General features: G+C 49.2%; 2 protein-coding genes across 2 annotated transcripts; both read right to left on the bottom strand.

The window, feature by feature from the left end:
* Positions 1-467: 467 nt before the first annotated feature.
* On the bottom strand, positions 468-3,179 carry HOXD3 (homeobox D3). The gene is made up of 2 exons (XM_038751060.1): positions 2,560-3,179; positions 468-1,299 (listed from the first exon to the last, which is right to left on the bottom strand). Exons 1-2 carry the CDS (start codon positions 3,101-3,103, stop codon positions 545-547), a joined length of 1,299 nt encoding a protein of 432 aa, XP_038606988.1. The 5' UTR covers positions 3,104-3,179; the 3' UTR covers positions 468-544.
* A 16,423-nt stretch (positions 3,180-19,602) lies between these two features.
* On the bottom strand, positions 19,603-22,584 carry HOXD4 (homeobox D4). Its single transcript, XM_038751067.1, has 2 exons — positions 21,767-22,584; positions 19,603-21,144 (listed from the first exon to the last, which is right to left on the bottom strand). The coding sequence occupies exons 1-2, from the start codon at positions 22,179-22,181 to the stop codon at positions 20,840-20,842; spliced, it is 720 nt and encodes a 239-aa protein (XP_038606995.1). The 5' UTR covers positions 22,182-22,584; the 3' UTR covers positions 19,603-20,839.
* Positions 22,585-25,830: the final 3,246 nt, after the last annotated feature.

Below are 25,830 nucleotides of genomic sequence, written 5' to 3'. Positions count from 1 at the left end.
CAGGAAGGAGGAGGGGGAGGAGGAGGAAGAAGAGGAGGCAGAAGAGGAAGGAATGGGGAAAAGAGGAAGGAATGGGAAAAAGAGGAAGGGGTAAAGATAAAGGGATAAAGGGGTGGGTGGGTGGGTGTGGGTAGGTGGCAGAAGGAGGAGGAGGCCGAAGGAGAAGGAAAAGGAAGAAATGGGAAGGAGGAGGAGGGGGAGGAGGGGGAAGGAGGAAGAGGAGGGAGAGGAGGAGGAGGGGAGGGGGAGGAGGAAGGAGGAAGAGGAGGGAGAGGAGGAGGATGGGGAGGAGGAGGAGGAAGGAAAGGAGGAAGAGGAGGGAGAGAAGGAGGAAGAGGAGGGAGAGGAGGAGGAGGAAGGAATGGAGGAAGAGGAGGGAGAGGAGGAGGAGGAAGGAAAGGAGGAAAAGGAGGGAGAGGAAGAGGAGGAGAAAACAAGCCAAAGCCAAAGCCAAAGCAGAACCCAACAAAGACCAAACCCCAACAAACTCCAAACGCCCAACCAAAAAGTGAGGTAATTGAGACGGGCCGGGCCCGGGCCCCGACTACAGATGCGTCAGTTTCGGGGCCTCCTGAATCCTTCCCTGAGACGTGTGGTGGGACGTGAGATCTGTGTAGGTGGGGTGGGGGTCGCAAGGTCCGTGGTGGTGGTTGCCGGGGATCTGCGCGGCGCAGCTGTAGTCCACGCTGGCCGAGGACGGGTGGGACAGGTGGCCCAGGTTGAAGACGGGGCCCGAGGCCGGCATGGAATCCACAAAGCCGCCCCCGACGTAGACCGGGCTGCCCTGCAGGCTGGCGCTGGCGAAGCCCCCCGCGCTGCTCTGCATGGGATGGTGGTCGTACTCGGGCCCGGGGTAGCGCTTCTGCTGCGGCAGGCAGCTGCTCAGCGGCGCCGTGTAGGCGGCCAGGCCGTACATGTTCTGCTGGGACTTGGCGAACGACGGGGGCGAGGGCGCGTCGTAGCCCAGGCCGCCCACGGGGGCCAGCGGGCCCGCCGAGTAGCCCACGTGGCCCGCCCCGCTCAGCGGGGGGCTGCGCTCCGGGGACTGGCCCACGGGCGAGTGCATGATGCCCTTGGCCTTCTGGTCCTTCTTGTACTTCATGCGCCGGTTCTGGAACCAGATCTTGATCTGGCGTTCGGTGAGGTTCAGCAGGTTGGCCATCTCCACCCGGCGCGGCCGGCACAGGTAGCGGTTGAAGTGGAACTCCTTCTCCAGCTCCACCAGCTGCGCGCTCGTGTAGGCCGTGCGCACGCGTTTGGACGCGGGGCCCGGGGGGCTCTTGTCCTCGCAGCTCTCGCCTGGGTGGCGGGGGAGGAGGAGGGGGGGAGATGCGGAGAGAGGGTCAGCAAAGGCTGCAGGCCGGGGGGCCGAAAGCCGGGGGTTGACACGAGGTCGGGAGGGAGGAAGAGGGTCTTCAGGTTCTGCCTCTCACCGAGGAAAAGGAAGGAGAAGAGGTGGAGGGAGGAGAGGAGAAGGAGAAGAAGAAAGAAGAGGAGAAGGAAAAAGAAGGCGAGGAGGAGGGGAAGAAAGAAGGAGAGGAAGAGAAGAAAGAAGAAGAGGAGGGGTAAGAAGAGAAGCAGGAAGAAAAGGAGAAAGGAGAAGAGGAGGAGGAAGTGCTCAGTGGAAGAGGATCAGTCATCCAGGGGACGGTCCAGACTGGGATTTGGAGACATAAGCAAACAGTTAGAACGCAAGCTCCTCGCAGACAAGGACCCGTCTGTTTCTCAAGCACCTCGTAGAGGAGATGCTCTGCCCACAGGAGGCTCTCTCAGTCTGACTCTTAAAATGGGTGAGGGAGGCTCAGGGAATCAATCCATCGGTTGTTATTGATCGAGTGCTCACTCCGTGCAGAGCACCACACTGAGTGATTGGGAGACTAGAAGAGAGTCAGATAATGTGGTTCCTGCCCTCAAGAACCTTGGAATTCAGCAGAGGAGCCACCATTTTTTAAAAAAAATTATAAATAGGGAAGCATGGGGAATGGTATGAGTGGGGGAAGGATTGAAGGCCCTTTGGGGGTGGAAACAGTCTCATGTTGGCCCCTTACGTCCTACCCCAGGGGTAACGGTGCCCGGGCTCAGAAGGGTACTTCGGGAGAGGGAAGACAAAGATCTAACTCCAGATCAACCCCTTCCTCCTCCTCACGCATTCCTAGATGGTAAGAATGATGTCACCAGCCTGCCCGTAATCAAATACAAATTTACGAAATCTGGAGCGAAGTCACGGACTTCATGCATTGAGCTCAGTTGTGGGCATTCATCAAGAAGTCCTTTGAGAGTGGAGCAAATGAATGAAACCTTCATTCCATGGGCTCCTATGACCTCTCCCCCTTGACTAAGGGAGGCCGAGGGATGCTCTGCTCCTGGGACACAGCCTTACCTCTGGCCAAGGCAGCTAATGCCTGGGAGAGGCTGGTGAGGACTGATTGCGGTGGAATGAGAAGGCGCGAGGGTGGGGTTGGATCGAGTTGGGTTTGGGGGCCTTGGATAGGATTATTGGGGTCATCGGTATAGGAGGGGTTGGTCCGCCCGTCCAGAGGGACATACCAAGATGGGTACCTGAGGTGGTGCAGCTGTTCTTCTGCTTGGAGTTCTGCCGGGACTCTTTCATCCAGGGGAAGATTTGCTTGCTGATGGTGGCAGATGAGGAGCCAGAGGTGTTGGGGCCGCCCTTGGCTTTCTTAGCCGGAGCGGTGCCACCCGAGTTGGGCGGGGAGGATGGGGGCAGGGTGGGCGGTGGGGGAGGTGGTGGTGGCGGCTGTTGCTCTGCATTCAGGCCAGGGGGCTGACTGCCACCACCTCCACCCTGACCACTTCCCGCACCCGGTCGCATACAACTGCCATTGAGCTCACTGCCCTTGTGGGCCGGGGCCCGGAGTGGTGTTGAGTTCTGGATGGAGCAAGCCGAGCTCGGGTAGTCCGTGTCAAGGGTGGCGGCAGCAGTGGGCTGTGGGTAGGGCTGATGGGTTGAGCCATAGCCATAGGTGTCGGCAGCCTTACTGTAGCCATAACCCCCGAAGAGGCCCGTGTTCTCATAGTAGGCAGTCTTCTGCATCGTGCACTCCGGGATCTCTGGGTTCTGGTGACCCAGGTCAAATAACATTGACTTCCGCCGTCTTCTCTGCCTCCACTTTCCAGCTGCCACTTGTTCTCGGGTTCAGATTGGACTGGACTCTGGCCCAGCGGACACCCTGAAAGACGAGAGATCCAGATATTCCGTCAGTCGAAAGACCTGAGCTCTCGTGGACCATAAAGAATTTCAACCATTGTCACTCCTCACCAGTTTAAACCACATTTTCTCAGCCTCAGCTCTTCATGCCCATGTCCATGGGAGAAAGGAGCTGGATTCGGATCCTGGGAAATCGGAGCCACAAGAAGGACTTTACAGGAAGCGGAAGTTCTTACCTATCCTCAAGAGAGATCATCTTTCTCTCTTCCTTCTTCCTGCTTCTAGGCCACCATCAGCCTCAAGAGGGAACTTTATTTCTGAGACTGTTTTCCCTTTCCCTAGGTTCAACTTTTTGATTCCTCAACATCTGGAAAGTTGAGGCTGGAGAGTTTCCATTCAATGTTCCCCTGCCTCCAGAAGGTAAGCAAAGCCTTAGAAAAAACCTAAAAGTCCCTAGAAATCTTGCTCCTGAACTTCAACTCAAATTGTCGGTCACCAAACACCTATTTCATATGAAACTGACAACATCATCCAGTCAAGTCCATGAAGTGGGGGCAAAGAGTGATTACAGTAAGAGTTCAATAAATGGTATTGATTGATTGATTGATAGTCCAGCAACATGGGTTAGAGTTAGGAAGAGAACTCAAGGGAGAGAATGGAGACGACTGTTTCAGGATTACCTAAAACTGTACCCAATCGGAGACGATGCATTGTTTTCCCTTCATTCTTTTGGGCTGTCAAACTTCATCTTCCCTTTGGAGCCATTCTGGCTGTGGTGGGGTTGGAGTGGATGGGTGGGGCACAGGGGATGGGAGGTGACACTCAAATTCATATTTTGGGTGGGCATCGATAGATGGAGGATTATTATAGATTTATTCTTTATTATAGATTTATTTATAGATCATATGGATTTATTCTTTTCTCTATTCTAGAATTAGTCTTTAAATGATTATGATCCTTGACCTCTGCCCAGTAGCTAGCTTTTTCTTTTTTTTTCTGCACATGCTCCGCAGAAAATGAGAGACACACATGACATGATGGATGGAACCAGAATTAGAACCCAAAAAACCAGGGAAAATTCCACTCCTATTGTAACTCTTCCTCTTGGTGGGGGTCCCCTCTTCCCCGCCCCCCTGCCTTCTCCTCTTGAAAGATTCTTAAGAAGTTAAAATATAACTAACTCCATTCAGTAACTTTTGTTCGTGCGATAAAGAAAACTCATAGGTCAGCTACCGTGGCTTAATTTTTGATCAGTTTCTTCGCTCCCGATATTTCAGTCAACTTCCCTTCTGGAAGATTTTCCCCCAAGCCCCATCTGGATAATGGAGCTAGCCTGGATCTTTTTATGTTGATTTGCATTGTCTAACCTTGATAGACATTTATTGGCATCTAAAACTAATTTCATTCATTTCCTCTCCAATTCTGTGGTCTCGAAATGTAAACAAATAATGCAGTCTTCCTAGAATCAATATGTGGGCTATCAGCGTTTATTTTTGTTCAGAACCTTGGATATCAACTGCTATTCAACAACTTATATTTGGATGAAACATCTCTTTATAAGTTCGCTAACTGCGGGGAAACTGCTCAAATAATATAGCTTTCTTAGAAAATTGATTTTCCTTGTTCTTTATCTTTGAATATGCAGCTTAGGATTTTGTGATCAAGATACACCTAATTTGCTGTATTCAATTGACTCCTTACCCACATCCTTTATATCAACTTCAACGACTTTTGCTGAAACTAAAAGTTTCTCAATACCAAATCGACAGTTGATCCCTTTCATCATACTGATAGCATTGATGCACACCAGTAGACAAAATGCCAAACTCTGACTCTGAGGGTTGCTGGATTTTGACTTTTCCTGGAGTGTTCTATTCGTTATTTTGACTCTCTGTCATTAAATAATCACACCAGATACTCAGTTAACATAAAAATTCAAGCTCATCTCAAACAGTTTATCCTGTCATTTCATCATCACTACTACCTTATCAAGACACCCTACTCCTTTTCCCAAGACTGGGGAAAGTTATCTAAAGTTATTCTGAAGAATCAGTCAAACTGAAGTAGTTGCTTTTAAGAAATTTGAACAACCCTGCCTTAAAGGTGGAAACAAATTGTGTGTGTGTGTGTGTGTGTGTGTGTGTGTGTACATATGTGGTTTCTCCTTTAGGACTGCAACGTGGAAGGGCTTTAAAAAGTAATAGAATCAGTGATGAATGAGAAAATACAGTGATTTAGGGCTCACTGCCTCCGTTTTCATTGTTTTTAAAAATTTATGGCCTACAATACAGTCAATTAATAATTATCTGTCTTCTTAATGTACACTTTCCCCATCAGCCAGGACAGAATCACCCTGCCTCACACTGCCTGGTCTTATAAAACCCCAAATAAAATACTGGACCCAAAAGAAGGATCCTCTTTAAAATAATCTGGAATATTGCTGCAAAACTGCTAAAAGCCTTATTTCTTTTCTGAAATCCTAACGGCTTGTGAACTCTGCCTGAACCTAAAAAGGAGGCAATGGGTCATAAATCATTTGGACAATGGTCAACTGTTCAGTGGCTCATCTTTTAGATCTTTTTTTATTTAGTTTTTTTTCCCCCTTTGGTACCTTTGCACATTTGGGTTTTGCACACACACAAATATCCAGCATAAGGACCTGTCCTGCCTCCAAACCTCGAGGCCTCTCCCAAGGCCACTGAGGCTCGGGAAGGGACATTAGCCTGGAAAGCAGAGGAGAGAACTAAAGACAACTGAGATTCGAATTGCTCCGAGGGAGGAAATCCAACTCCCCAAATCAAAGATAGGGTCAAGGATTCACGACTGGTCATTTCCCGCTGTCGTAGTCAGTGGGATCCATCTAGCTGAAAGAGCCATCTGATGGGTTGATGGTGGGGCTTCTTTGGATTTCTTCACTGTTTTAGGGCAAAGCAAAAACTGTAGAGGATATTCAGATTGGAAATCTGACTGAAGGGAGATTGTGAAATCTCTCGAAAGGATCTGTCTTTGTCTGTCTGTCTGTCTGTCTCACACACACACTCACATACACATGCACATGCCTGTTCATGGACGTAAGAAAAGCTACAAACTCCTCTTGTGGCAAGTTCCCGGTTGCCGATTGCATTCGATCCGACGGCCCAACATATCCATCCGATGCAGCTCGGTACTAATACCTGCTCACTACACTTAATTCTGTTTAGGATCAATACCTAATATGATACCGAATAAATAAAAGGCAGTCAGAGCGGGCGGTGGATGGGGTTATTAAGCAGCCGGAGCTCTCACAGTGCATATCAATGCACCTGTCATTGTGGTTTGTGGCAAAATTTATGACTGCCAGTGCGATGGCAGTAAACGCTTCAGTAAGGAATGAAAAGAAAAACACTTCCCAAGCCCTCGCACTTTTCAGAAGTGTAAAACAGGCTCAGCGTAGGAGGAAGCACAGCAAAAGAATCCCCTACTCCGCACATTTCGCTCCTGAACCTCCAGGAAGGGGAGAGATATATAAAGTGGCCCGTTAGCGTGCCTCTCCTCTGCCGAGGTAGAGACCGCCTCCTTCCAGGGAGGGTTTTTCCTTTCCAGAAAGAGCGCTTTTTTATTTTTTATTTTCCATGGCCTCCTGGATGAGCTGCTTGAGTCCAGTGGACCGGACGGGGACCTCGGCATCAGAAAAGACGCCAAGACTGGACTCTCGTTAGCGGTGCAGTCGGAGAGGGTGGGAGTGCAGTCTATGGAATTAGACAGGCGCCGCTGCCATTGTTAGTGAATTACATCGCCGTTCTAGATTCCATACAGGACGGGAGGTGGGATTGGGGGAGGAGGGGGAATGGAGGGGATGGATACTAGTTCCTTCCATTTCTCTTTAAATCGGCTCCAAGGCTCATAGGCGGTATGCCCCTCTCCCTCTCGATAAACAGGGCTTGTGGTGTAATCGATGGAATATTTATTATCACACATCTCCCCGTAACTCGTGGGCGGACGGAAATACAAGAATATATAGGCAGAACTGTGGGTCTCTGCATAATGAGGAGTTTTTCCCACCATTGTTTGGATGGCTCGGTATTTCTGCATCTTAAACCTTAATTTGGCTTGCAAAGCTGAATTGTTTATAGGACGGCATGCCTTTATCTGTTCTTCCATCCAGTGTCTTTTTTCCTTCTAACCTTGTATCACTGTGGCATATTACAGTAGGCTGGGGGAAGTCCTAACCAACGTTTAAAACCCCCTTCTTATTTAAACCCGTTAACTCAATACTAAACATTCCGTACATTCAAGGGATTGGGAAAATCCCATTAAATAGTCATAAATTTGAAGATCGATGATCGTTTTCCGTGTAGTATGAGGCAGTTCACACCGGGGTGATAAACTTCCCAGCTTTTTCTTTGTTTTATGCTCTAATGTAGGAATTCTGGGGTAGCTACCTCGGGTAACGGGAGAGATGAAAAATATATGTGATTTTTTAAAAAAGAGAACAACACTCACCAAGATTAGGGTTTTTTTCTTGAATTTTGTCTTTAACTCTTTTTGTAGGATCTTCGGATTTCTTTGGATAATCCTTGGAAGAGGATCTGGAACAGAACGGGACACTCAGCGGAAGCTGTTTCTTTTTGTCTATGAGCACATACATGTAGAGAGACTCGATTTTCCCTTTAAGAGTTTCAAAATCAATGTATCTTTTGTATATGGCTCCACCACTCATTTAGGCACCCTCTCCCCACAACCTCCCCCCACCGATTGCTCAGGGACCAGAGAGTGCAATTGGTTTGGCTATGAACAGTGTACGGGGCAGTGGGTTGGGGGTGGGCTGGGGGCAAGTGTGCGGGACACAAGGAAGTCCTGCGGGACACTTTGGAGCGGCCTTAAAAGTCTCGTCCAGAAAATGCGAGTCCTGGACTTCAGAACTTGGGCATCTACCTGTTCTTGGGAACTGGGATATTTCGGGTTGGGGGGTGCTGAAGAAATGACCCTCATTCCTCCTCTCCTGGCTCCTACCGAACTCGTTCTTGGGAACTGGGATATTTCGGGTTGGGGGGTGCTGAAGAAATGACCCTCATTCCTCCTCTCCTGGCTCCCACCGAACTCGTTCTTGGGAACTGGGATATTTCGGGTTGGGGAGTGCTGAAGAAATGACCCTCATTCCTCCTCTCCTGGCTCCCACCGAACTCGTTCTTGGGAACTGGGATATTTCGGGTTGGAGGGTGCTGAAGAAATGACCTCATTCCTCCTCTCCTGGCTCCCACCGAACTCACACCGGTCGCAAGAGTGTAGGTTGAGCATCTTGGGCTTCCAGCCGCGCTGCCCAGGGGCACTCGGGTACTGGGGGAAGGAGGGGTGGGTGGGGGTTAACCTTTGGGAGAAGCGATGCCGAGGAATAGGTGCCCTTTGGCAGGAGAGTGAATAGAGTCATGGGGCATCCTCTAGCCCGGCGCCAGGCGCAGGCTTAGGAGTACCTCCACGGCACCCAAAAGGTGGCAACGCCGAGCGCTCCTGCCCCTTCATCGTCCCGAGGAGCCTGAGCAAAGGAGGAAGAGGAGAATGGAAATTTACCAGCGAGACCCCGACGCCATTGCCCGGGACTCATACATTATGTATGGCGGTGGCTATCTTGGTGGGGTGTCATAACCGGAATGACCACCACGTCCCTACCAGGGCCTTTGGGCTCTGGACTGGGGTTGGCAAATGACACCCTAGCACGCACACATACAAACCTGCGCGCGAGTACACACACACACACACACACACACACACACACACACACACACACACACACACACACCCCCCCCGGGTGACGGTGCCCGCCGAGATAAGGTGAAAATAGGGATGAAACCCTGTTTCTTCCCTCCTCCTCCACCTCCTCCCCCCCGCCCCCCCCCCCCGACAACTCGTTCCTGTAATTTGTCGACTAAGACTTTGCAAACACGAGCAGTGCCAGGGAAAAAAAGGAACCCCCACAAAGCAGCCCTAGCCATTAAAGAGACAAGATCTAGCCACCATAAGCCTTTGAAATGACCTTCGGCGTGCGCGGCAATAACTCACCCCTTAATGAACACCCGGCGGAAGCGCTTCCGAGGGACCCCCAACCCAACAGGGCTCCCAACTTTGCACCGAGCTTTCTCGATCCCTGGCTGGTCCCGCAGGACGCAGCTTGCTCCTCTCCCCAAAAGTTTCTGCCCCAGCCGGCCCCGCCGTCCGGACTGGAGTTTGGAGAAGGGGAGGCGTGATGCGGCCCAGGGCCTCGCTCAGGGCCAGTCCCGACAACGTCCCAGAGGAAACGTTCGCCGACTCTGTTCTTGGGGTTTTTTATCTGTTCCTGAAACGGGGTTCACTGGAAGCAGGAGGCTCTCCGACGAAGAAAGAGGCGCGAGAAGTGAGGCCGGGACCCATTCCCTGGCGGAGAGAACCGAGCCTGACCCAGCAGCTCATTGTTTTTTGTATCAGCTGTTGATGAGCAGGGTAAGTTTTCATTGGGGTTTAATTAGTTATCGACTTCGGATCCCGGGGGCCTGACTCCGGGCTCCCCGGCACTGGAGGCGCATCCTGCTGTAGATGGAAGCGATGGGGGCGGGGGAGGAAAAAGTTGGCCAAAGTTGTGGTTCCTGCCCTCCCCCCCGCCCCCATAATACACGCATATACAGACACACAGAGAACACACGAAAGCAGACGCCAACTCGGACTCATACAGAACACGCGCAGAAGCAGATTCCCACACAGACACATAGAGACATATAGAAAACACCCCGAAGACTTAAAGACGGACACACAGAGACATATACAGAACACACAAAAGCAGGCACCCCTGCAGTCATACAGGACACACACAGAAGCAGACACCCACATAGTCACGCATAGAAACAGACACCCTCCTAGACACACTGAGTCAGACACAGAACACACAGAGAGGCATGGTCACCTACAGGGACACATACAGAAACAGAGACACAGTATCCACACTGGGCATATACAGAAACACAAACAGTACACACACGGAGGCACAGATACACAGTCACCTACAGAGAGACATATAGAAACACAGGCACCTACAGAAGGCCAAATTCAAGACACAGACACCCAGAACACACACACGAACGCATACAGAGATACAGGCACTCAGTACACACACAGGGGAACATACAGAGATACAGACACCACTCAGTACACACAAAGAGGTGCGGGCACACCATCACCTCAAAGTTGAACACAGAAGATGCTTACAGAGACATAGACACTTAAATGTATACACACACACACACTCACGCAGAACCATTCAAACCCCCAGATGCGGACACACACACGCACACGCGCGCGCGCGCGTGCTCGGCTTCTCTCCCGGCCCACCCACTTACGAGGAAGATTCCAACTTTGTGATCTACAACGATCTGATGCTGAAAAGCCCTGGCCTTGGGCCATCCCGCCCGGGCGTCCTTTCTAAGAACGAGCAAGTCATAGCCCTGACCCCTAACTCTCTCTCTCTCTCCCTTCCCGTCCCCGGAAAACCTTTCGACTCCCCAGCCAGAGGGCCCGTGGAAGGATTATTGAAATTTTAGGGAAGTTCTAAGTGAGTGCTTCTAGGGAGCCAAATGAAATGCTGCTCGCAGTAATTGGATTCAGCTGACTAGCTTGGCAGGCTCACAGCTCCGAGGCACAGCGCTGAGAAAAATGTCCCCCCGCACCCAGTCCCGCTCCGGCCCAGCTCCCGCACCACTGACCCATCTCCCGCCCCGACAACGCAACTTTGTGCGTCTCCTTCCATTGTCCTGCGGGCTAGGGGAGGGAACCGCCGCCCCCCACCTTCTGGGGTCCGGGGAAGGTGAACCTCTCCTCCTCCCCCAGCTGAACTGAGCCCCAAAAGCAGAGATGCTGAGATCAGCCTTGGAGACGAGGCCGTCTCGAGGATCAGCCCGGCGCTGCTCCTGGATTTCCCACACCCTGGGAGCCTAGCAGACGCCGGGAGTTGGCTTCAGCTCAGTACGCCCTCCCGAAGTCGTTCAAAGTAGCGGCCAGACAGTAGACAAAAGGGAGGGGGAAAATGTGATCTGCAACCAGGATCTGGTTACTGAAAGGAAGGCGGTTGGGGTTGGGGGTCGGGGTGGAAAGAGAGAGAGAAAAAAAAAACCAAGACACTAGAAAGCGCTCAATACGTTGCCGGCCAAACTGGAGTCAACGTCGGGACCGAGGAGACGTAGGAACGCAAATCCACTTTGAAAGATCTCCTCTGCCCTGTTTTGATACCTCGACTGAGGGTGTGAGCGAGGGAGGTGAGGGGTGAAGGGGGGGAAGAGTCTTCATAGAAATTTAACCTCCAGAGGAAAAATATTAAGCCGACGGCCGAGGGAAATAGCCAAAGCCATGCATGAGGGAAGAGAGTTTAAAAAGCAATGTATAGAGGCCTCCATCAGCACCGAGTTTATTTTAAATCCATATAAATCAACCCGCCCGCATCCTGCCCAGCAGCCCAAGACAAAGGGACTAATATGACTCTCCATCTTACTTTGGCAGTGACAGTGTAAAAAAAAAGTTTCTTTTTTATTTATTTCATTTTTATTCTATTTTCAGAACCGCGCATTGACCCCAGCGCCTCCCCCCACCGGCTCGCCCACCCCTCCCCTGAACTCCCCATCGCCCCCCTCCCCCAAAGCCGCCACCCCAGCCTCAACCCATGCAGGAAGCAAATGCAGACTGCTAACCTCTGGGAACCCGGGTCTGTCCCCGCAAAGTGCATCTCATTACGATTAATCATCGCCCTCCATGGCTAGGTATAAGTGTATATAGGGCTGCGCGGGCGGGCTCACAAATTGGCAATAATCAAGATCACAGATTACACAAAATAAATCATATTTAGTATCTCGCTAAGGGCGTTGCTCAGCCCTGTGTTTAAAGGTTTCCATTTTGTCATGCAATTGCTTACCTGGATTTCAATTTATCATAACCCTGGGCTCCTCAGTCTCAAAAAGTGAGCGCCTGCAGTTGGGAGAATATTATCCTTCACCCTTTGTCTGCAGACAATACTGTCCTAAGCCCGATCTTGCGGGTTTACAGACATTTCCATATACCCATGCAGACAGTATTCCCGAAAGAGTGAAACCAGGCTGAGGTTCAACTACCAATAGAAGAAGGAGGCAGGAGTTCGGAATCTGGGCTTCCCTTCGCCACCGAGGCGCCCGGCAAGCAGCGCCCGAGTGGGCCCTCCGGCCCCCAGTCTCTCTGCTCTGGGTTAGGCTGGATTTCGAACCGTGGCCCTTTATGGATTGGGAGAGAGCCCCCGAAACCCCTTTACCATCGGAAAACACAGGCGCTGCCTTAAAATGCGAGCATATTTGTTCACGTGATCTGCTGGAGAGCAGACTGTTCTGATTGAGGCTGAAACTTTCCCATCGTCCATCCCCGGAACCCAAGCACGGCCGGGGGCTGGCTGGGCTGGGGGGGTGGGGGTCTCGGGAGGTGGCTGCAGCGGAGACCCCCTTAGCAGAGCGGCTGCGGCCCAAAGCGGAGGGCGGGGGCAAAGGGGGGGGCGGGGAGGAAAAGGGGGAGCCGGGGGTGGGCGAGGGAGGGGCCCGGAGAGAAAATCAGCCCTGAAACACCTTGCAACTTTTTTCAAGGGTTCCAGACCTTGCCCCTGCCGAGCCCGGCCAGCCACGAGGGGCGAGGATGCCGGGCCGAGGGAATCACCCTCCGGATCCCGTCGGCAACTCGGGCCTGGGTGAGCCCGTATTTTCTCCCAGATATTCCAAACGCGGCCGAAGGGTGGGAAGAACCGGAGTTGGTTCCCCCAAGACAGCTCTCCCGCGAGCCAGACCCCCCGGCATCCCTGCTTCATTGTGTTCGCTAGGCGCTCCCCCCACCCCCACCCCTTCCTTGTGAGTAAAACAAACACACGGGGTATTAATTAATTTGAATGGCAGTTTGGCCAGACATTGCTGATCAAATAAATGATTAATCCGCCACCGGTGGGGGAGGAAAGAGACGTTCGCTTTCCTTCAGAGGAGGCTGCAATAAGGGTGCTCGGCTCACGAGAAGCGGCCCGTGCGACCCCACGATTGAAATGTTCCCCTCTTAAACCCCCCCCCCCATCTCTCCTGTTTTTGATTTGCCCTTCTCCAGGAGAACCAGGCGAGAGCGGATTTCCCACAGAGACCGACGAGACCCCGGAATTATTATTCCTTTTTTAAACAAAAAAAATTAAGCAATAAAGTAAAGGCTGTGAAATGTGGGGCTGGGATGCGAGGGCCCAGAGTGACTGGTTAACCCTCCAAACGTCCAGAACGTTTCCCGGACGCTCCAGCTCCTTTGTCTTGGACGTTGCGGGGCTAAAGGAGTCGTGGAGTTCGGAAGAGCGGGTCAGTCTGGAGCCCGGGCAAATATCGCTTTGCTTTTCGAGGAGGACTGGAAATGCATGGAGTCTTTTTTTTTTCCTGAATTATACTTCTTCCCGTGCCTTCGCAGGCCAGTTAGAGAAAGAACGGGAGGCCAATACAGAAGGAGAACATCTCCTCTGCACACGATTATTTTCATTTTTTTTTCTCCAGTAAGTGTCACCTCTCTGGCTTTTCCTCCCCAGTTCCGGGTGGACTTGGGCCAGCTATTGAAAAGGACTGTTGGTGTTTGTTGCTCTGGCATTCAAATAAAATGTCTGGAATTAAACAGGGTTCGGCGTGTCTCCTCTGCCAGACTAAGGTAATCTGACCCACTCTTGGAAGTCTGTCCCTATAAACATACTCACTCCAGTTCACCAACGCGGAGCCCTGTCTCCCCGATTCCACCACGATATTATTTACATTCTATTCGGAGCGGCGCTTGCATGTGCCCGCCTCTGTTCATCCTCTTAGTTGTCTCCACGTTTCCCGGCTTGGAGAAGGAGATTGGGCAGCAATAGCGGGGGGCGCATTTCTTCCTTCCAGGGCACATTTTCCACATCGGGATAACCTCCTATTGAGAAAGTGGGGGGCAGGGGGGCGGGAGGAGGGGGCGCTGGGCCACCCCCTCCCGCAGGCCGGGGGCCGGGGTCCCTGACGAGGCCGGGAAAAGACGAAAGGTGAAAGGCTGGCGGCCTTCCTCTTTTGTCCCGGTGGGAGCGAGCCCCTCGCCCCGCACCCACGGAGCGGGATCTGAAGTCCGGCGGCCAAGCCGGAGGCTTCGCGGGAGTTTTGTCTCCCGGAAAGGATCTGAGGTTTCTTCAATCGGAGCATATGTTCGTGGAGCAATAAAACGGGAAGATTTACAGTCCTCGCCCGGCCCCCAACAGCCTCGCACCCTTTCAGGAATTACTTACAATGATTTATCGCAACGACCCGGGCAATTGTCAAACTGATCAAGTGTCCCGAGCCGAGGCGGGGGGGCGGGGAGGGGGGGGGCGGTGGGGAACCGCGTTCCTGGGAGCGGGTTGGGATGGGGTCCGGGACAGGGGCGCCGCCAATTTGGGGGTGCATTCTCGACCGAGAGGGGAAAAGCTGAAGCTCATTGAGGAGAAAAGCAAAAAGAAAAAACCGAGACGCTCTCGAGGAGGTCCGAATCGGCGGCCGAGTCCCTAGCAAAGCCTAGGAACATTTATCATCTTTGAATAATTGAATTAATGTGTTATTGTTTGAATGTATAATTCATAACGGAAGAAACTTTGTCTCTGTCCTGGCCCGGAAAAATAAAAAGAAGGCTCAGATGTACACACAAACACTCACACTCGCGTAAGCGCACTCACACACATAAACACAAACACCCTCACGCACATCCACACAAACACATACATACACACAGCATTTAAAAAATGCACGTCCCCCCCCGCCCCCAACACACACACACACACACACACGCACACACACACACACACACACCATAAGCCCCAAGCTCGGAAGTCGTAGACTCTCCCACCTTCAGTGGGCAAACATATCCTCGGCCCACGGGGAGAAGAAGGGCGGCTCGGGAAGCCCCCCTCTCTCTTTCCGGGATTCCCTCAGCTCCAGCCTGGGGGTGAGAGACTCGACACTTCCCTAGCCCCTTCTGCCTCTTTGATCGCCCCGAAGCAGCCCATCATCCATCTCAAATTGGAGGAAAACCTCGAAAAGCGATGCGGCAGGGAAGGCAGAAGGGGGAAGAGGGCAATCAAGCGTCTCTCTCTTTCTCCCTTCCCTTCTCTCCTCGATTCCTTCGTGCCTCGTGCCCCTCAGCCCGGCACCCCAAACCCAGACAGCTCCCAACCCCGGATCCAAAGCTGTTTACTCCCCTTTATTTTCCTTTTCCCGAAGAAAAATGAAAAGGGAGGGAGGCAGCAGTCCTGCCTGGGAAGCAGAAGCAGCGGCGCCTGGGTGAGGGGAAGAGCTCTCGGAAATCATTATCTGTTGGTTAAAACCTGCCTTGGGTAAAATTTCAACTCCATTTTATAGCCTCTATTATGACGCAAAGAAAAATTTACGACCCTCGCTTGAAAAGGGGTTCAGGGCCTTTTCTCACCGGTTTTAGAATAGGCAGCAGATGCCCTGACAGCGAGCATTGTCCCCAGTAAGACATAAGCGACCAGTAAATCTCAGCCCCATTTCAGCACACATGCAAACCTCCCAGCCTGGCCACGTTTTTTACAACTCTTGTTATCTCCACGCAGAACGCGTACACACACACACACACACACACACACACACACACACACACACACACACTCACTCTCTCTCTCTCTCTCTCTCTCTCTCTCTAACACACTCACACACAGAGTCTCTGGCCGCTCTCAGTAATTTTTCATAAGTGCAGAGCTTTTCTGAATCAAAGGTCACTATATAAGCCTCTAACAACTTCTCACTGTCGTACGGTTCCAAATCAGGAAGCAAAGGGAACTATTTGTCACGCCCTCTGACAGCTAAGTTCATTAAGGATTTAAATCCGAAGAAATAAAAGTCATAAAATGTTTACGTACCGAAAGCCTCCTTCTCTCCTTCCACGGAAGGGCTAGCTGTGCAGAGAAAAGAGCCCTCACCCTTTGTATATTATATTCTTGGGATCTCTTCAGTTTTCAAGTCTGATAGAGTCCTTTGCTTGGCAGATTAATGACGAGTCCGTGTTTCTTAAGGGACGTGCTGAATTAATTATTTCGCAAATCACGTGATCGGGACTTGTAGAAATCTATTCTTATCATCTTCCTCGCACTTTGAAAATTCTCCCCGTTATGAATGTCCCTCGGCAGACTGAATGTGGTGCCCAGGATGCCCAGAATCAAGGAAGGGGCTAACCAACATGGCCGTTGGAAGCGATGTGGCTCTCTCTGGAAAGGTCCCCATTTACTGTACTGTACAGTGAGCGGTGTTTGCTATTGACTCTGCCTTTCCTCCTCATTCTTGCCTTAACGACTAGTGGTGATATTATATACAGAATTTTATTGATGTATTGGTAGTAACAGGAGGAGCCATTAAACAGAAGACGGTCAAAGTATAATCATAAAATGTGTCTGAATATTTAAACTTATGTCTGGGCACTTATAAATACACATGGCACATGCGTCTCGGGCGAGCCCTCCATTTATTAAGCGCACATGTCTTATTTTATGCATGATGTTCGCTTCACGTCTCGAGCAAGCCCCATCTAGTTTCGGACTCAGGTCTTGGCTACTCTTCAAATCAAGTCATATGTAAAAAATATACGCGATAAAATAATACAAGTTCCTTTTTGTAGCAAGGAGTGTTTATTGTTGTCTATACCACTACTGTCAAAGGGGAAAAGGGGTGGTGGGGGAGGGGGAGAGAGGGGGAGGAAGGCCTGCTATACCGAGCAGTTTTAGAAAAGTTTTAAGGTTTCCAAGTTTCTAGGCTAATAGATTGTATTGAAAGTCCCACGAATAGCCAAACTGCTCTTTTCCACGTACTTAAGCCCCTTCCCTCTTCCTTGGCTAATTCCCATTCCGATTTCAAGATTCACCTCCGAATGCAATAGTTTAGAGGTGGGTCTCTAAGTCCCAGATGGGAAACGAGGGGGGATAGGTTTTTCTGCCTGTTACCAGGTAAGGATCAAGCCTATCTAAATTACACCCTCTTTTAGCGTGGGCTTGTCCCTTGCTTGTCTGAAAATGAAAGAACAAATAACACCCTGCAGACTCCATAAACCTTCAGTCCCCTCTCATCTTCCCTCCCGCCTCCCTCACTCCCCCCCCAACGCCGCCCCCGCAACAAACAACAACCCTCCAATAAACATGAACACCAAATTGTTCAGGCACATTTGGAGGTGTGCTTTGTCACTCTAGGGACAACAACAACAACAGCCCCAAAGCATGGGCTTGCTCTCCAAACCTTTCTGAGAATAGAAAAATAAATAAATAAGGAAATAAACAAGCAAATCAGTGACTGAGTGAATGGAGGCATACTAAAAGTCTTTAGACTCATTCTAGAGACTACTTTTGTAAAGGCACCAAAACAGAATGTTTCTCTATACCTTTTATTATTTCAAATATATATGAAGGAATTACATCAAAACTACAGGTGACAATTAGTATAAATAATAGTTTAATCAGTGGCAGCAAAAACATGGGTAAAGTCTATAAAAAGCATCATAGGTGAACAGATATGGGCTTGTTGCTTGACAATGTCCTCATAAACAAAAGGCTGCAACAGACAACATTGGAGCTATGAAAAGCAGTCTCTTCAAGGCAACATCTCCCGTTCACCTACAGCTACTGAACTCTTTCCCCGTCCCCTTGTCCTCCCCCCAACACACCCAATTTAAAAGCAAAACAAAACAAAGCAAACATTTCTGCCTCATATTTGGGGAAACAAAATGGAAAAATAATAACAAATGGGAACTGGAACTCATCTTGGTCTACCTCTGCTTAACTCTGCGGCACGTTCAGCACATTCGCAGATGGAAATGCATTTATTTTGGTACCTTTATGTTGAAGTCAGCAAAGAGGGTTTACTGATGCCATTATCCTCTTGTAAAAGTGTCTGCCTCACCAGCGTGCCCAAATGGGCGCCTTGATCCTAAGATTAATTTAAGAGTGGGGTTTGCCCTACAAACACACCCTCGAGATATTAACATTTCAAAAGACAATCTCACTTTAGGCCTACATCGAAAGTGGAGACCTATAAACAAAGGATTTGTTTCTCTGATTAAGTTACTTTCCAGGGTATTAGTACTAAGAAGCGATGGGTTTTGGCTTTTTTCCAAAAATGCATGCTTTTGTGCTTTCTCAGTCAGAGGCGGAAAGATGTGAACTAAGAAGTTGAGGCATTTGATCTGAAGCTAGAGTAACCTGAACTTCTGGAGAAAAAAAATCTGTATCTGTAGATTTTTATCGTGGAGAAAAATACATTTCGTGGAAAAAGCCCGATTTAGTCAGGGTGGGAATTTCAGGGCAGAGTTGAGATTTACTTCCCAAGGTGCCTAAGGAAAGCCTTTTCAATACTGCATCCAAATGTTCTCCATGTTAGAAAAGAAGAGAAGGGTAGTTAGAGTCCAAAAGGTTAAGGGTTTAGAGGTCAGTCCTCCCGGCTGAAATACAGCTAATCGAATAGAAAATTTGTCCTCTGGTTGAACCTGTTTCTGTAATTTAGCCGAACTTCAGTAAAATACCTTTTCAGCTTCTCAACGTGAAGGCATCAGAAAAAGACGTCTTTACTATGTATGAACTCTGTGCTTTTTGTCATAGAAACAATGATGCGAATAATGCCAGAATATCCATCTTTAATATCACGACGTGGAGATATTCAAGTATTGCCATGTGCAAGTCTGAGAACCAGGCTAACCCCTCGGAAGAACAAAGAGTTTGTCTCCAGGACCCTACACAAAAGACCAAGTCTTGGAAGATACTTTAGAGAATTCCAATTTCAACCACCACTGGGTTCAAATTAATACCTGTTCTGTTTTTAGAAACGGATTTACAAACAGTAATGTGTAGAAGCCGAACTGCGAGGAAAAACACGTTTGTTTATTTTTGGTTTTGTTTTAAACCTTCCATTTTCTCCTTTCTAGATTGTAGCTCCTGATTCTTGATTCCCCCACCCCATCTCACCCCCCCACCCCCCTGCCTTTCTGTTTTGACCCGCTGGAGTTGCTGAGGCCATTTTATCGGTTGGTTCTTTTAATAAAATAAGAGGTTGGGGGGGGATATAAAAATCAGAAGTCGAGTTTATGAACTGTATCTGAAGCCCAATTTTCCCTGGACTTTTAGAAAGGCGATCTTTGAACTCTTCTCGGCTAAGGTAGAAGAGAAAGGACATATAAGAGTCACCTCACGTTGGTTTTAAGGGTGTTTTGTTTTGTTTTTACTGCTGTGCTCAAGGGAAGGCAAAGGCTCTCAAACTTTTACACGGTGTATTACACTCGCACCTAAGAATACGAACGCGAGATTTGGCTCAGATTTATCTAGCTAAACGCGTCTTTCCCCCTCCCCCCCTCCCCGTTGCAGCCCTCCCTTCTTCCCCCTAGCCCCCCTCCCCGATTCCCTCCTCCGAACTAACTTTTTTGGACTCCTAAGCATCTGATTCCAGTTTTTAGTTGTTGCTGTTCGTTAATGCTTCTCCTCCCCACCCCTCAAAAAAAAAAAAACCCAAAGCGTTTCTTCGGGCTCCAATATATTTTCCAGATTTCTAGTAAGACAACGTTTCGATTTTTTTAAATCCGATATACATGGGGAAGTGTGCTTTTGGAATCGAGTTCGAACGCAAAGCGCTTTCGATAATACCACCGTGCGTTAGGGTAGTTTTGTTTTGTTTTTCCGTAATAAAAGTGTTTCATCGTTTGTTGCCTTAAAAAAATCACATAGAACTGATTTCTAAGTATACAGCTAAATAAAGTATACAGTCTAAAACATCTTAAAGAAATTGACTTTGGATTGATACATTTCTTTCTCTAAAAGGGTTAAGGGCGTTTTCATATTTACAGAAAAAAAGTTCTAAATGTCTGGTAGAGCGAGAAGAAATCTCATCTCACGGTTCCCATCACAAGAAATCTTGTATCTCAGCTTTCCCCCCTCTCAGTATTTTTTGGCTTGAATGTGTGAATTTGTTTTCGTTCTGTATCCCTAATCGACAAATAAATAAATATACGTAAAATACAATCTGAAAATAAAATAACCCGTTTTCATTTCGTTCCTACGCATCTCTTCGGGCATTTTATGAAAATGAGCAAGGGCATTGAAGCACACTTTGGAAGGGGCAACAGACCCACCTGGGAAGTTCATAAATCCTGAAATCAGGCTTCATAGTTTCAATGGAAAGATTCAACCCCCACCGGCAGTCTCCTGCCCTGAACTTGCCCAAATTCATAAGCCCCAAACCGCGTGGGCTTGAAAGACAATCAAACTGATACCAGAATAAAGCGTCAAACCTTCCCTTTTAAGTTCACAACCGAAAAGATGAAATTTTCATTTTTGTTTAGTGATTCGTCACGGTTTTATGGCCTCAGTAGCTCCTTCAATATATTCTCTCTATTTATATATATATTTCAAATTTCCACTCCCTGCTAGGAGAGTTTTTTTTGTTTTGTTTTTTTTTTGTTTTTGTTTTTGTTTTTTAGGTTGTGCTAGTTAACAGGAATGCCAAGACAGTCCAAAGAATCGTCACTGGCTCTCCTTTGTACACCCCAGTACCTTCAAGCAAGGACAGCCGGGAGCCTTTTGCTGCTACATGCAGGTTCTGTTTGGATCACGTCAGTTCTACACACCACAGTTCAGAAGCCAAGGATGAAACGGGAAGAATTTCACCTCTTCTACAAAGTCGTCAGATCAGTGTGATGGTCCTTCGGCACGGTCTGTAAATGCTGGGTCGAGGCAGAATTGGAGGATCTGCCCTTCGTGTTGGGCAGCTTGTGGTCTTTTTTCCACTTCATCCTTCGGTTCTGAAACCAGATCTTGATCTGGCGCTCAGACAGACACAGGGTGTGGGCTATTTCGATCCGACGACGCCTCGTCAGATACCTGTTAAAGTGGAATTCCTTTTCCAGTTCTAGAACCTGCTGCCTGGTGTAGGCTGTTCTGGACCGTTTGGGTTCCCCTCCGGTGTAATTGGGATTCACTGGGGGACAGAAAGAAACACACATGCATGTAGATCTACCTGGGAGCAGATTGGGCACATTTAAAATCTGGGGGGGTAGTGGGGGGGGGGGACTTTGTAGACTCCATGATTCTTTTAAACAATTCTTAAGCGTGTACTCTCACACACACATGGACTCTCTCCCTCTCTCACACACACAGACTCCCCCCTCTCACACACGCGCGCGCGCGCATACACACACACACACACACACACACAAGCACGCAGCTGTACGGATCGTTAAATCCCCATCGAAAAAACGTGCTTGGTGGATTTTCAGTCCATTTCGCAGATCCCCACCCCCACCCCACCCCCGGTCATCTCTACCGTGTTCCCACTCTTTCCTAAGATGGAGTTTCCCCTCCCCGATTGTAGCCAACGAGCCACATGGCCAACGGCCTGTTTCCTCAGCTATAAAAATTTATGGGGAGTGTAATTGCGGCATGGACTTCACACACATACACACACACGTACAACCCCCCCCACACACACACACACACGTACGCAGTCACACTCACACAAGCACTCGCCCACCCCGCCTTCCCGGGGCTGGGGCAGGCCGGGGGCCTGGGGAATCAAAGCAGAGAAAGCCAAGGAGCCTTACCCGAGTTGACATGCACTTTCTTCATCCAGGGGTAGACCACGGCCGGCTGCTTGAGGGCTGTCCCGTTGGGAGGCTGCTTGAGGCCGGGCGGTTGGCTGCAGGCCCGGGAGCTGGGCAGGGAAGGCGGCGGTGGGCAGTGTTCCGCCGGCCCGGGGTAGTGGCTGGCCGGTCCGGATGGCTCCTGTCCATGACCCCGCGGCGGCCCCGCAGAGCCCTGGGCATTGGTACAGCTGAAGGGCTGCTCGCTGTAGTTTGACCGTGGGTAGACTCCCTGATGCTGGAAATCCGAGCCCTGCGAGCCACTGTAATAGTCTGAGCTCTGCTCCGCTAGGTAGCTATTCTGCAAATATTCCTCACAAGGAGGAAATTTGGGGTCCACATACTTAGAGTTCACCATATACGAACTCATGGCCATTAATTTCTGAAGGTAGAAAATACTAATTTTTCTCGTGTTGTCTTTTTTTCTCCTTCCATAGGGCCCTCCTACTTGCTGTCAACTGAATAAAGTTAGTGGCCCATGTGACCAGCTCAGCCAATGGCGAGCCAGGGAGTTTATCACCGGATTTGTGAGCATCTCATAATTTTCACAAATTTAACTAAATAACATACGTGTAATCAAGTGATTCCGCGCCACACATTTGATCTTCCCAGACAGATGGGAGCGTCTTGGGGACGGTCCCCACCCCCCAACCCCCCGTGCCCATCTCCTTGCCCTTCAGGTACCCCGAGCTTTTCTCTGACAAGGACTTTTCCAAGCCTCAGTCGAATCTTTCCCCATCCCCAACCCTTATTCGGGAAAATCGAATATCCGAGCAGAGGTGGTGAAGAAAATGATGGGGGGACTGTGGGGTGGGGGTGGGGTGGGGGGTGACCCGTACAAATCCAGGCTCCGAGAAGGACGCCGCATGCCAAAGGAAACCCATCAACTAAGAGCGGAATATGATGTACAATAGATCTGTCGCGGCTTTGTCTCTGCGGGGTCACCCAAAAGTTACCCGAATCTAGTCCGGTTGAATAAAATTAGGCAATCAGTAACTCCGGGGGCACATTGCAAGCCTCGATATAGAAATTCACGCAGATAGCATGGCAACGCTCCTTTGGGCTTCTTTTTTCCGCCCTTATAACGACTAAAGTTGAAAGCAGTTGCGCTGGAGATGCCATTCCTCCAGCACAGAAGAGCGTCCCAAATTTAATTAGATCAACGCAGCCTCCAGTGTCTTAACCCAAGTCAATCCCGGTCGGTGGCTCCATAACTCCTGTTCTTTCAGCCGCAGATATTTGGTCGAGCTGTATTAAGTGGCTACGGATTCTTTTAACGTTTTTCCCGATCACTTTTTTTCCACATGTCATTCTCCAGAAGCAGTAATTCATTAGAATATTTCTCAGATCCGTGGACCGCCCATGTGACTATCTCTTGAACATCGAGCAGATTTTTTTTAAGGCGAATCTATAATTCACCCATTGCGATCAATATTCCTAGTGTTGCAAGGTGTCGTCAATAAGAGAACCCGCACAACTTTGAGAATTTCCCACAACCAGCAGGCACATAACTTTGAATCCTTTAGAGATTTAATCGTCTAACCATTTGCGGAAATGTGAAGTCTTTGCATCGACCATATATTCCCCTAGAATCGAATCTGTGACTATGTGAATACCACACAAATTCGGTTCTACAGGGTATATATAGACAACGTAATAACATTCTGTTCTCATCTACAATACAATCCGCTAGAATCATTGCACTTTTCTGATTTTTAACTGTCTTCGGAGCGCACACTACTCTGTCCTGGGAAAGCGCTGCAGCCTCCACTGAAATCAGGCTGCAGTTTCAGGAGAGATTCAGGTGGGTTATTATCTGCTGAAATAGCTCTTTAGGTCGTGGTGAGAATTTGCAGCGACGAATTTCAACTACCCCTTTCTGCCTGGCTCAGGCGAAGCTGAAAGCGACTCACGATATCCACTAAAGCAAAGGACGCTCTTCTCAAACCCAAATGAGCAAATAAAATGAATTAAACCAGTAGCCAAGAGTCGGAATTATTGCCACCCACATTATCCAGAGTTCCCCCGGGTTAAAGAGCATTTTCAGAAAGAAGCAGACGCTATCTGGAATAGGAAGAAAAGAGGAAAATATATAAATACAGCATTCTGGACCTCCCTCCCATCGTTCCGAAAAAGCGGTGTGAAACGTTAAAGTTAGTTACCAGAGGAGAGAAGAATCGGTTTCGTTTACCTTAATTGGCTTTAGCTTTTTTTCCCCCTGCTTGGCTGAGTGTAAACCTAGGAGCGAAGCGGCGCTTAGGTTTGGTGCGGGAGCGTTTATGGGGAAGGGCAGGGCGCGGGGGTCATTCGAAATCATTTACAAACATATCACAAAGTTTCATTATTTTTGCTTTGCCGACAGCAGCACACAAGAGTACAAAAGTTCATGAATTGAGCTGCCTCACTCTTTAGTGCTGCCCCTTGGTCAACCTCTTTAAAGCAGGGATAGCACTTAGGGTGGGTTTCAGAAGAAGAGGGAGGTCCAGTCTTGCTTGGGGTTTGCAGGCGGGAGATTGGGGGTCGTGATGCAGCAGAGATGTGGGGTCTCGGGCCTTCTGGAGCGCTGGGGGAGATGGAGAGGAACTGGGAAGGGGGGCTCCCACTGGAACGGTTTCCACGGTTTCGAATTCGCACCCTAAATCTTTCCTCTGGCACTGGAAATCCGTTTGCTTTCCTTGGGGGCGGAGGGTTAGTTGTCCTTCCCCCCACCCCCTCCTATAGATTTGTGAAAGAAGCTTTCTCTGCTCAATCTGGTCTCGTTTTTTAGGAGGGCCCCCCAAATCTCATAATTAAACCAACTCCGCGAAAATCAACTTTTGCCCTAGAAAATAAGCTTTCTTGGGTTATTAATAGGAACCCCGGGAGCTGGACCCAATCGACTCGGGAAAGGAGAAAATCGCGCACATTTTCATATTTGTTAGACGCTGTGACCTGAATTTCACCTTATTGCACGACTTGCTCAGACAGGTCAAAGCCAAAGAGTTATTGATGAACAAAAGCGTTAAATATTCACCTCCTGTTCAACTGCCCATACTAATGCTTTTGATCTAGCAGGCTTTTTGTGCTCTTGTTCATAATCAGTATGCAAAATGTAGGTTTGGGAGAGAAAAGTCATTCAGAGATAGAAGACGAAACCAAGACTGATATGCCAAGAACATCTCTTCGACTCAGCATGGAAGGAAGCAAAGGAAAATGTTACCTATGTGAAAGAGATTTTAAAATGTGCAGTAGTGAGAGAGAGAGAGAGAGAGAGAGAGAGAGAGAGAGAGAGAAAGAGAGAGAGAGAGAGAGAAGCGCATTTAGCTTCCCGAAGGACATCTCGGGGAGGAAAGGCTACAATGCAGAATCAATAGCACCAAGGATAAGCCTGACACAGTGACTTCAAATAACCTGATTATCAGCACCGCTGACTATATTGGCTAGGAAAACGGACCAAATATTTGAATGCGAAATTGCTTGCCTTCACTCGGTTATGTCTAGATAATGTTTAACTGGAAAGGGATGGATGTGTGGTTAACTTATTTTCGCTAGACTTGACTTTATTCTTGGTGGGGAGTTGGGGAAAGCAGATTCATTTTATAGGAATTAGAGTCTCGGACTTGGGCGATTTCTTCTCCCGCTCCCTCCCCACATGCGTAATGTCCTGCTTGGGTGGGGTTTAAAACTGAGGAGTTCACTACGGTCTTCAGAAATGCCTCTGAGGCTTTCAAACGTGGAATATTCAACCCTAAAAGATCACAATAAGAGAAAACGACCCACAACAGCTCTTCTCTGCATCTGAAAATCCTGAAAATCTCCTGAAAATCCCATCCAACCATCTCCTGGCCGATTCATTTAAAAAAAAACCCATAGTGATTGGGGGTGCTGGGGAACGAACGGACTGGCTTACCTTCCCCTGCTAGCACCCCTCCACCGACCCAGGGACAACCACCCAGTCTCTTAGACGTGCCCGTGTGCATGTCTTCCCTTCCAGAAGGGTTTTGAAATAGGGAGACCCCAACGAGGGAGAATTTTAAGTTTTTTTT

Source organism: Tachyglossus aculeatus, chromosome 9 (assembly GCF_015852505.1).
Source record: "Tachyglossus aculeatus isolate mTacAcu1 chromosome 9, mTacAcu1.pri, whole genome shotgun sequence".
In the NCBI taxonomy this organism is placed as follows: Eukaryota; Metazoa; Chordata; class Mammalia; order Monotremata; family Tachyglossidae; genus Tachyglossus; species Tachyglossus aculeatus.
The sequence above is the reverse complement of the archived record's forward strand: the minus strand, read 5'-3'. Positions and strand labels throughout refer to the sequence as shown.

What these genes read in the sequence shown, in the direction of transcription:
- HOXD3 (XM_038751060.1), bottom strand. Translation starts at nt 3,103, where the DNA reads ATGTTATTTGACCTGGGTCACCAGAACCCAGAGATCCCGGAGTGCACG. An exon ending in GAACAGCTGCACCACCTCAG is followed by an intron (nt 1,300 to 2,559) that starts GTACCCATCTTG and finishes CCCGCCACCCAG; the next exon opens with GCGAGAGCTGCGAGGACAAG.
- HOXD4 (XM_038751067.1), bottom strand. Translation starts at nt 22,181, where the DNA reads ATGGCCATGAGTTCGTATATGGTGAACTCTAAGTATGTGGACCCCAAA. An exon ending in GAAAGTGCATGTCAACTCGG is followed by an intron (nt 21,145 to 21,766) that starts GTAAGGCTCCTT and finishes TCTGTCCCCCAG; the next exon opens with TGAATCCCAATTACACCGGA.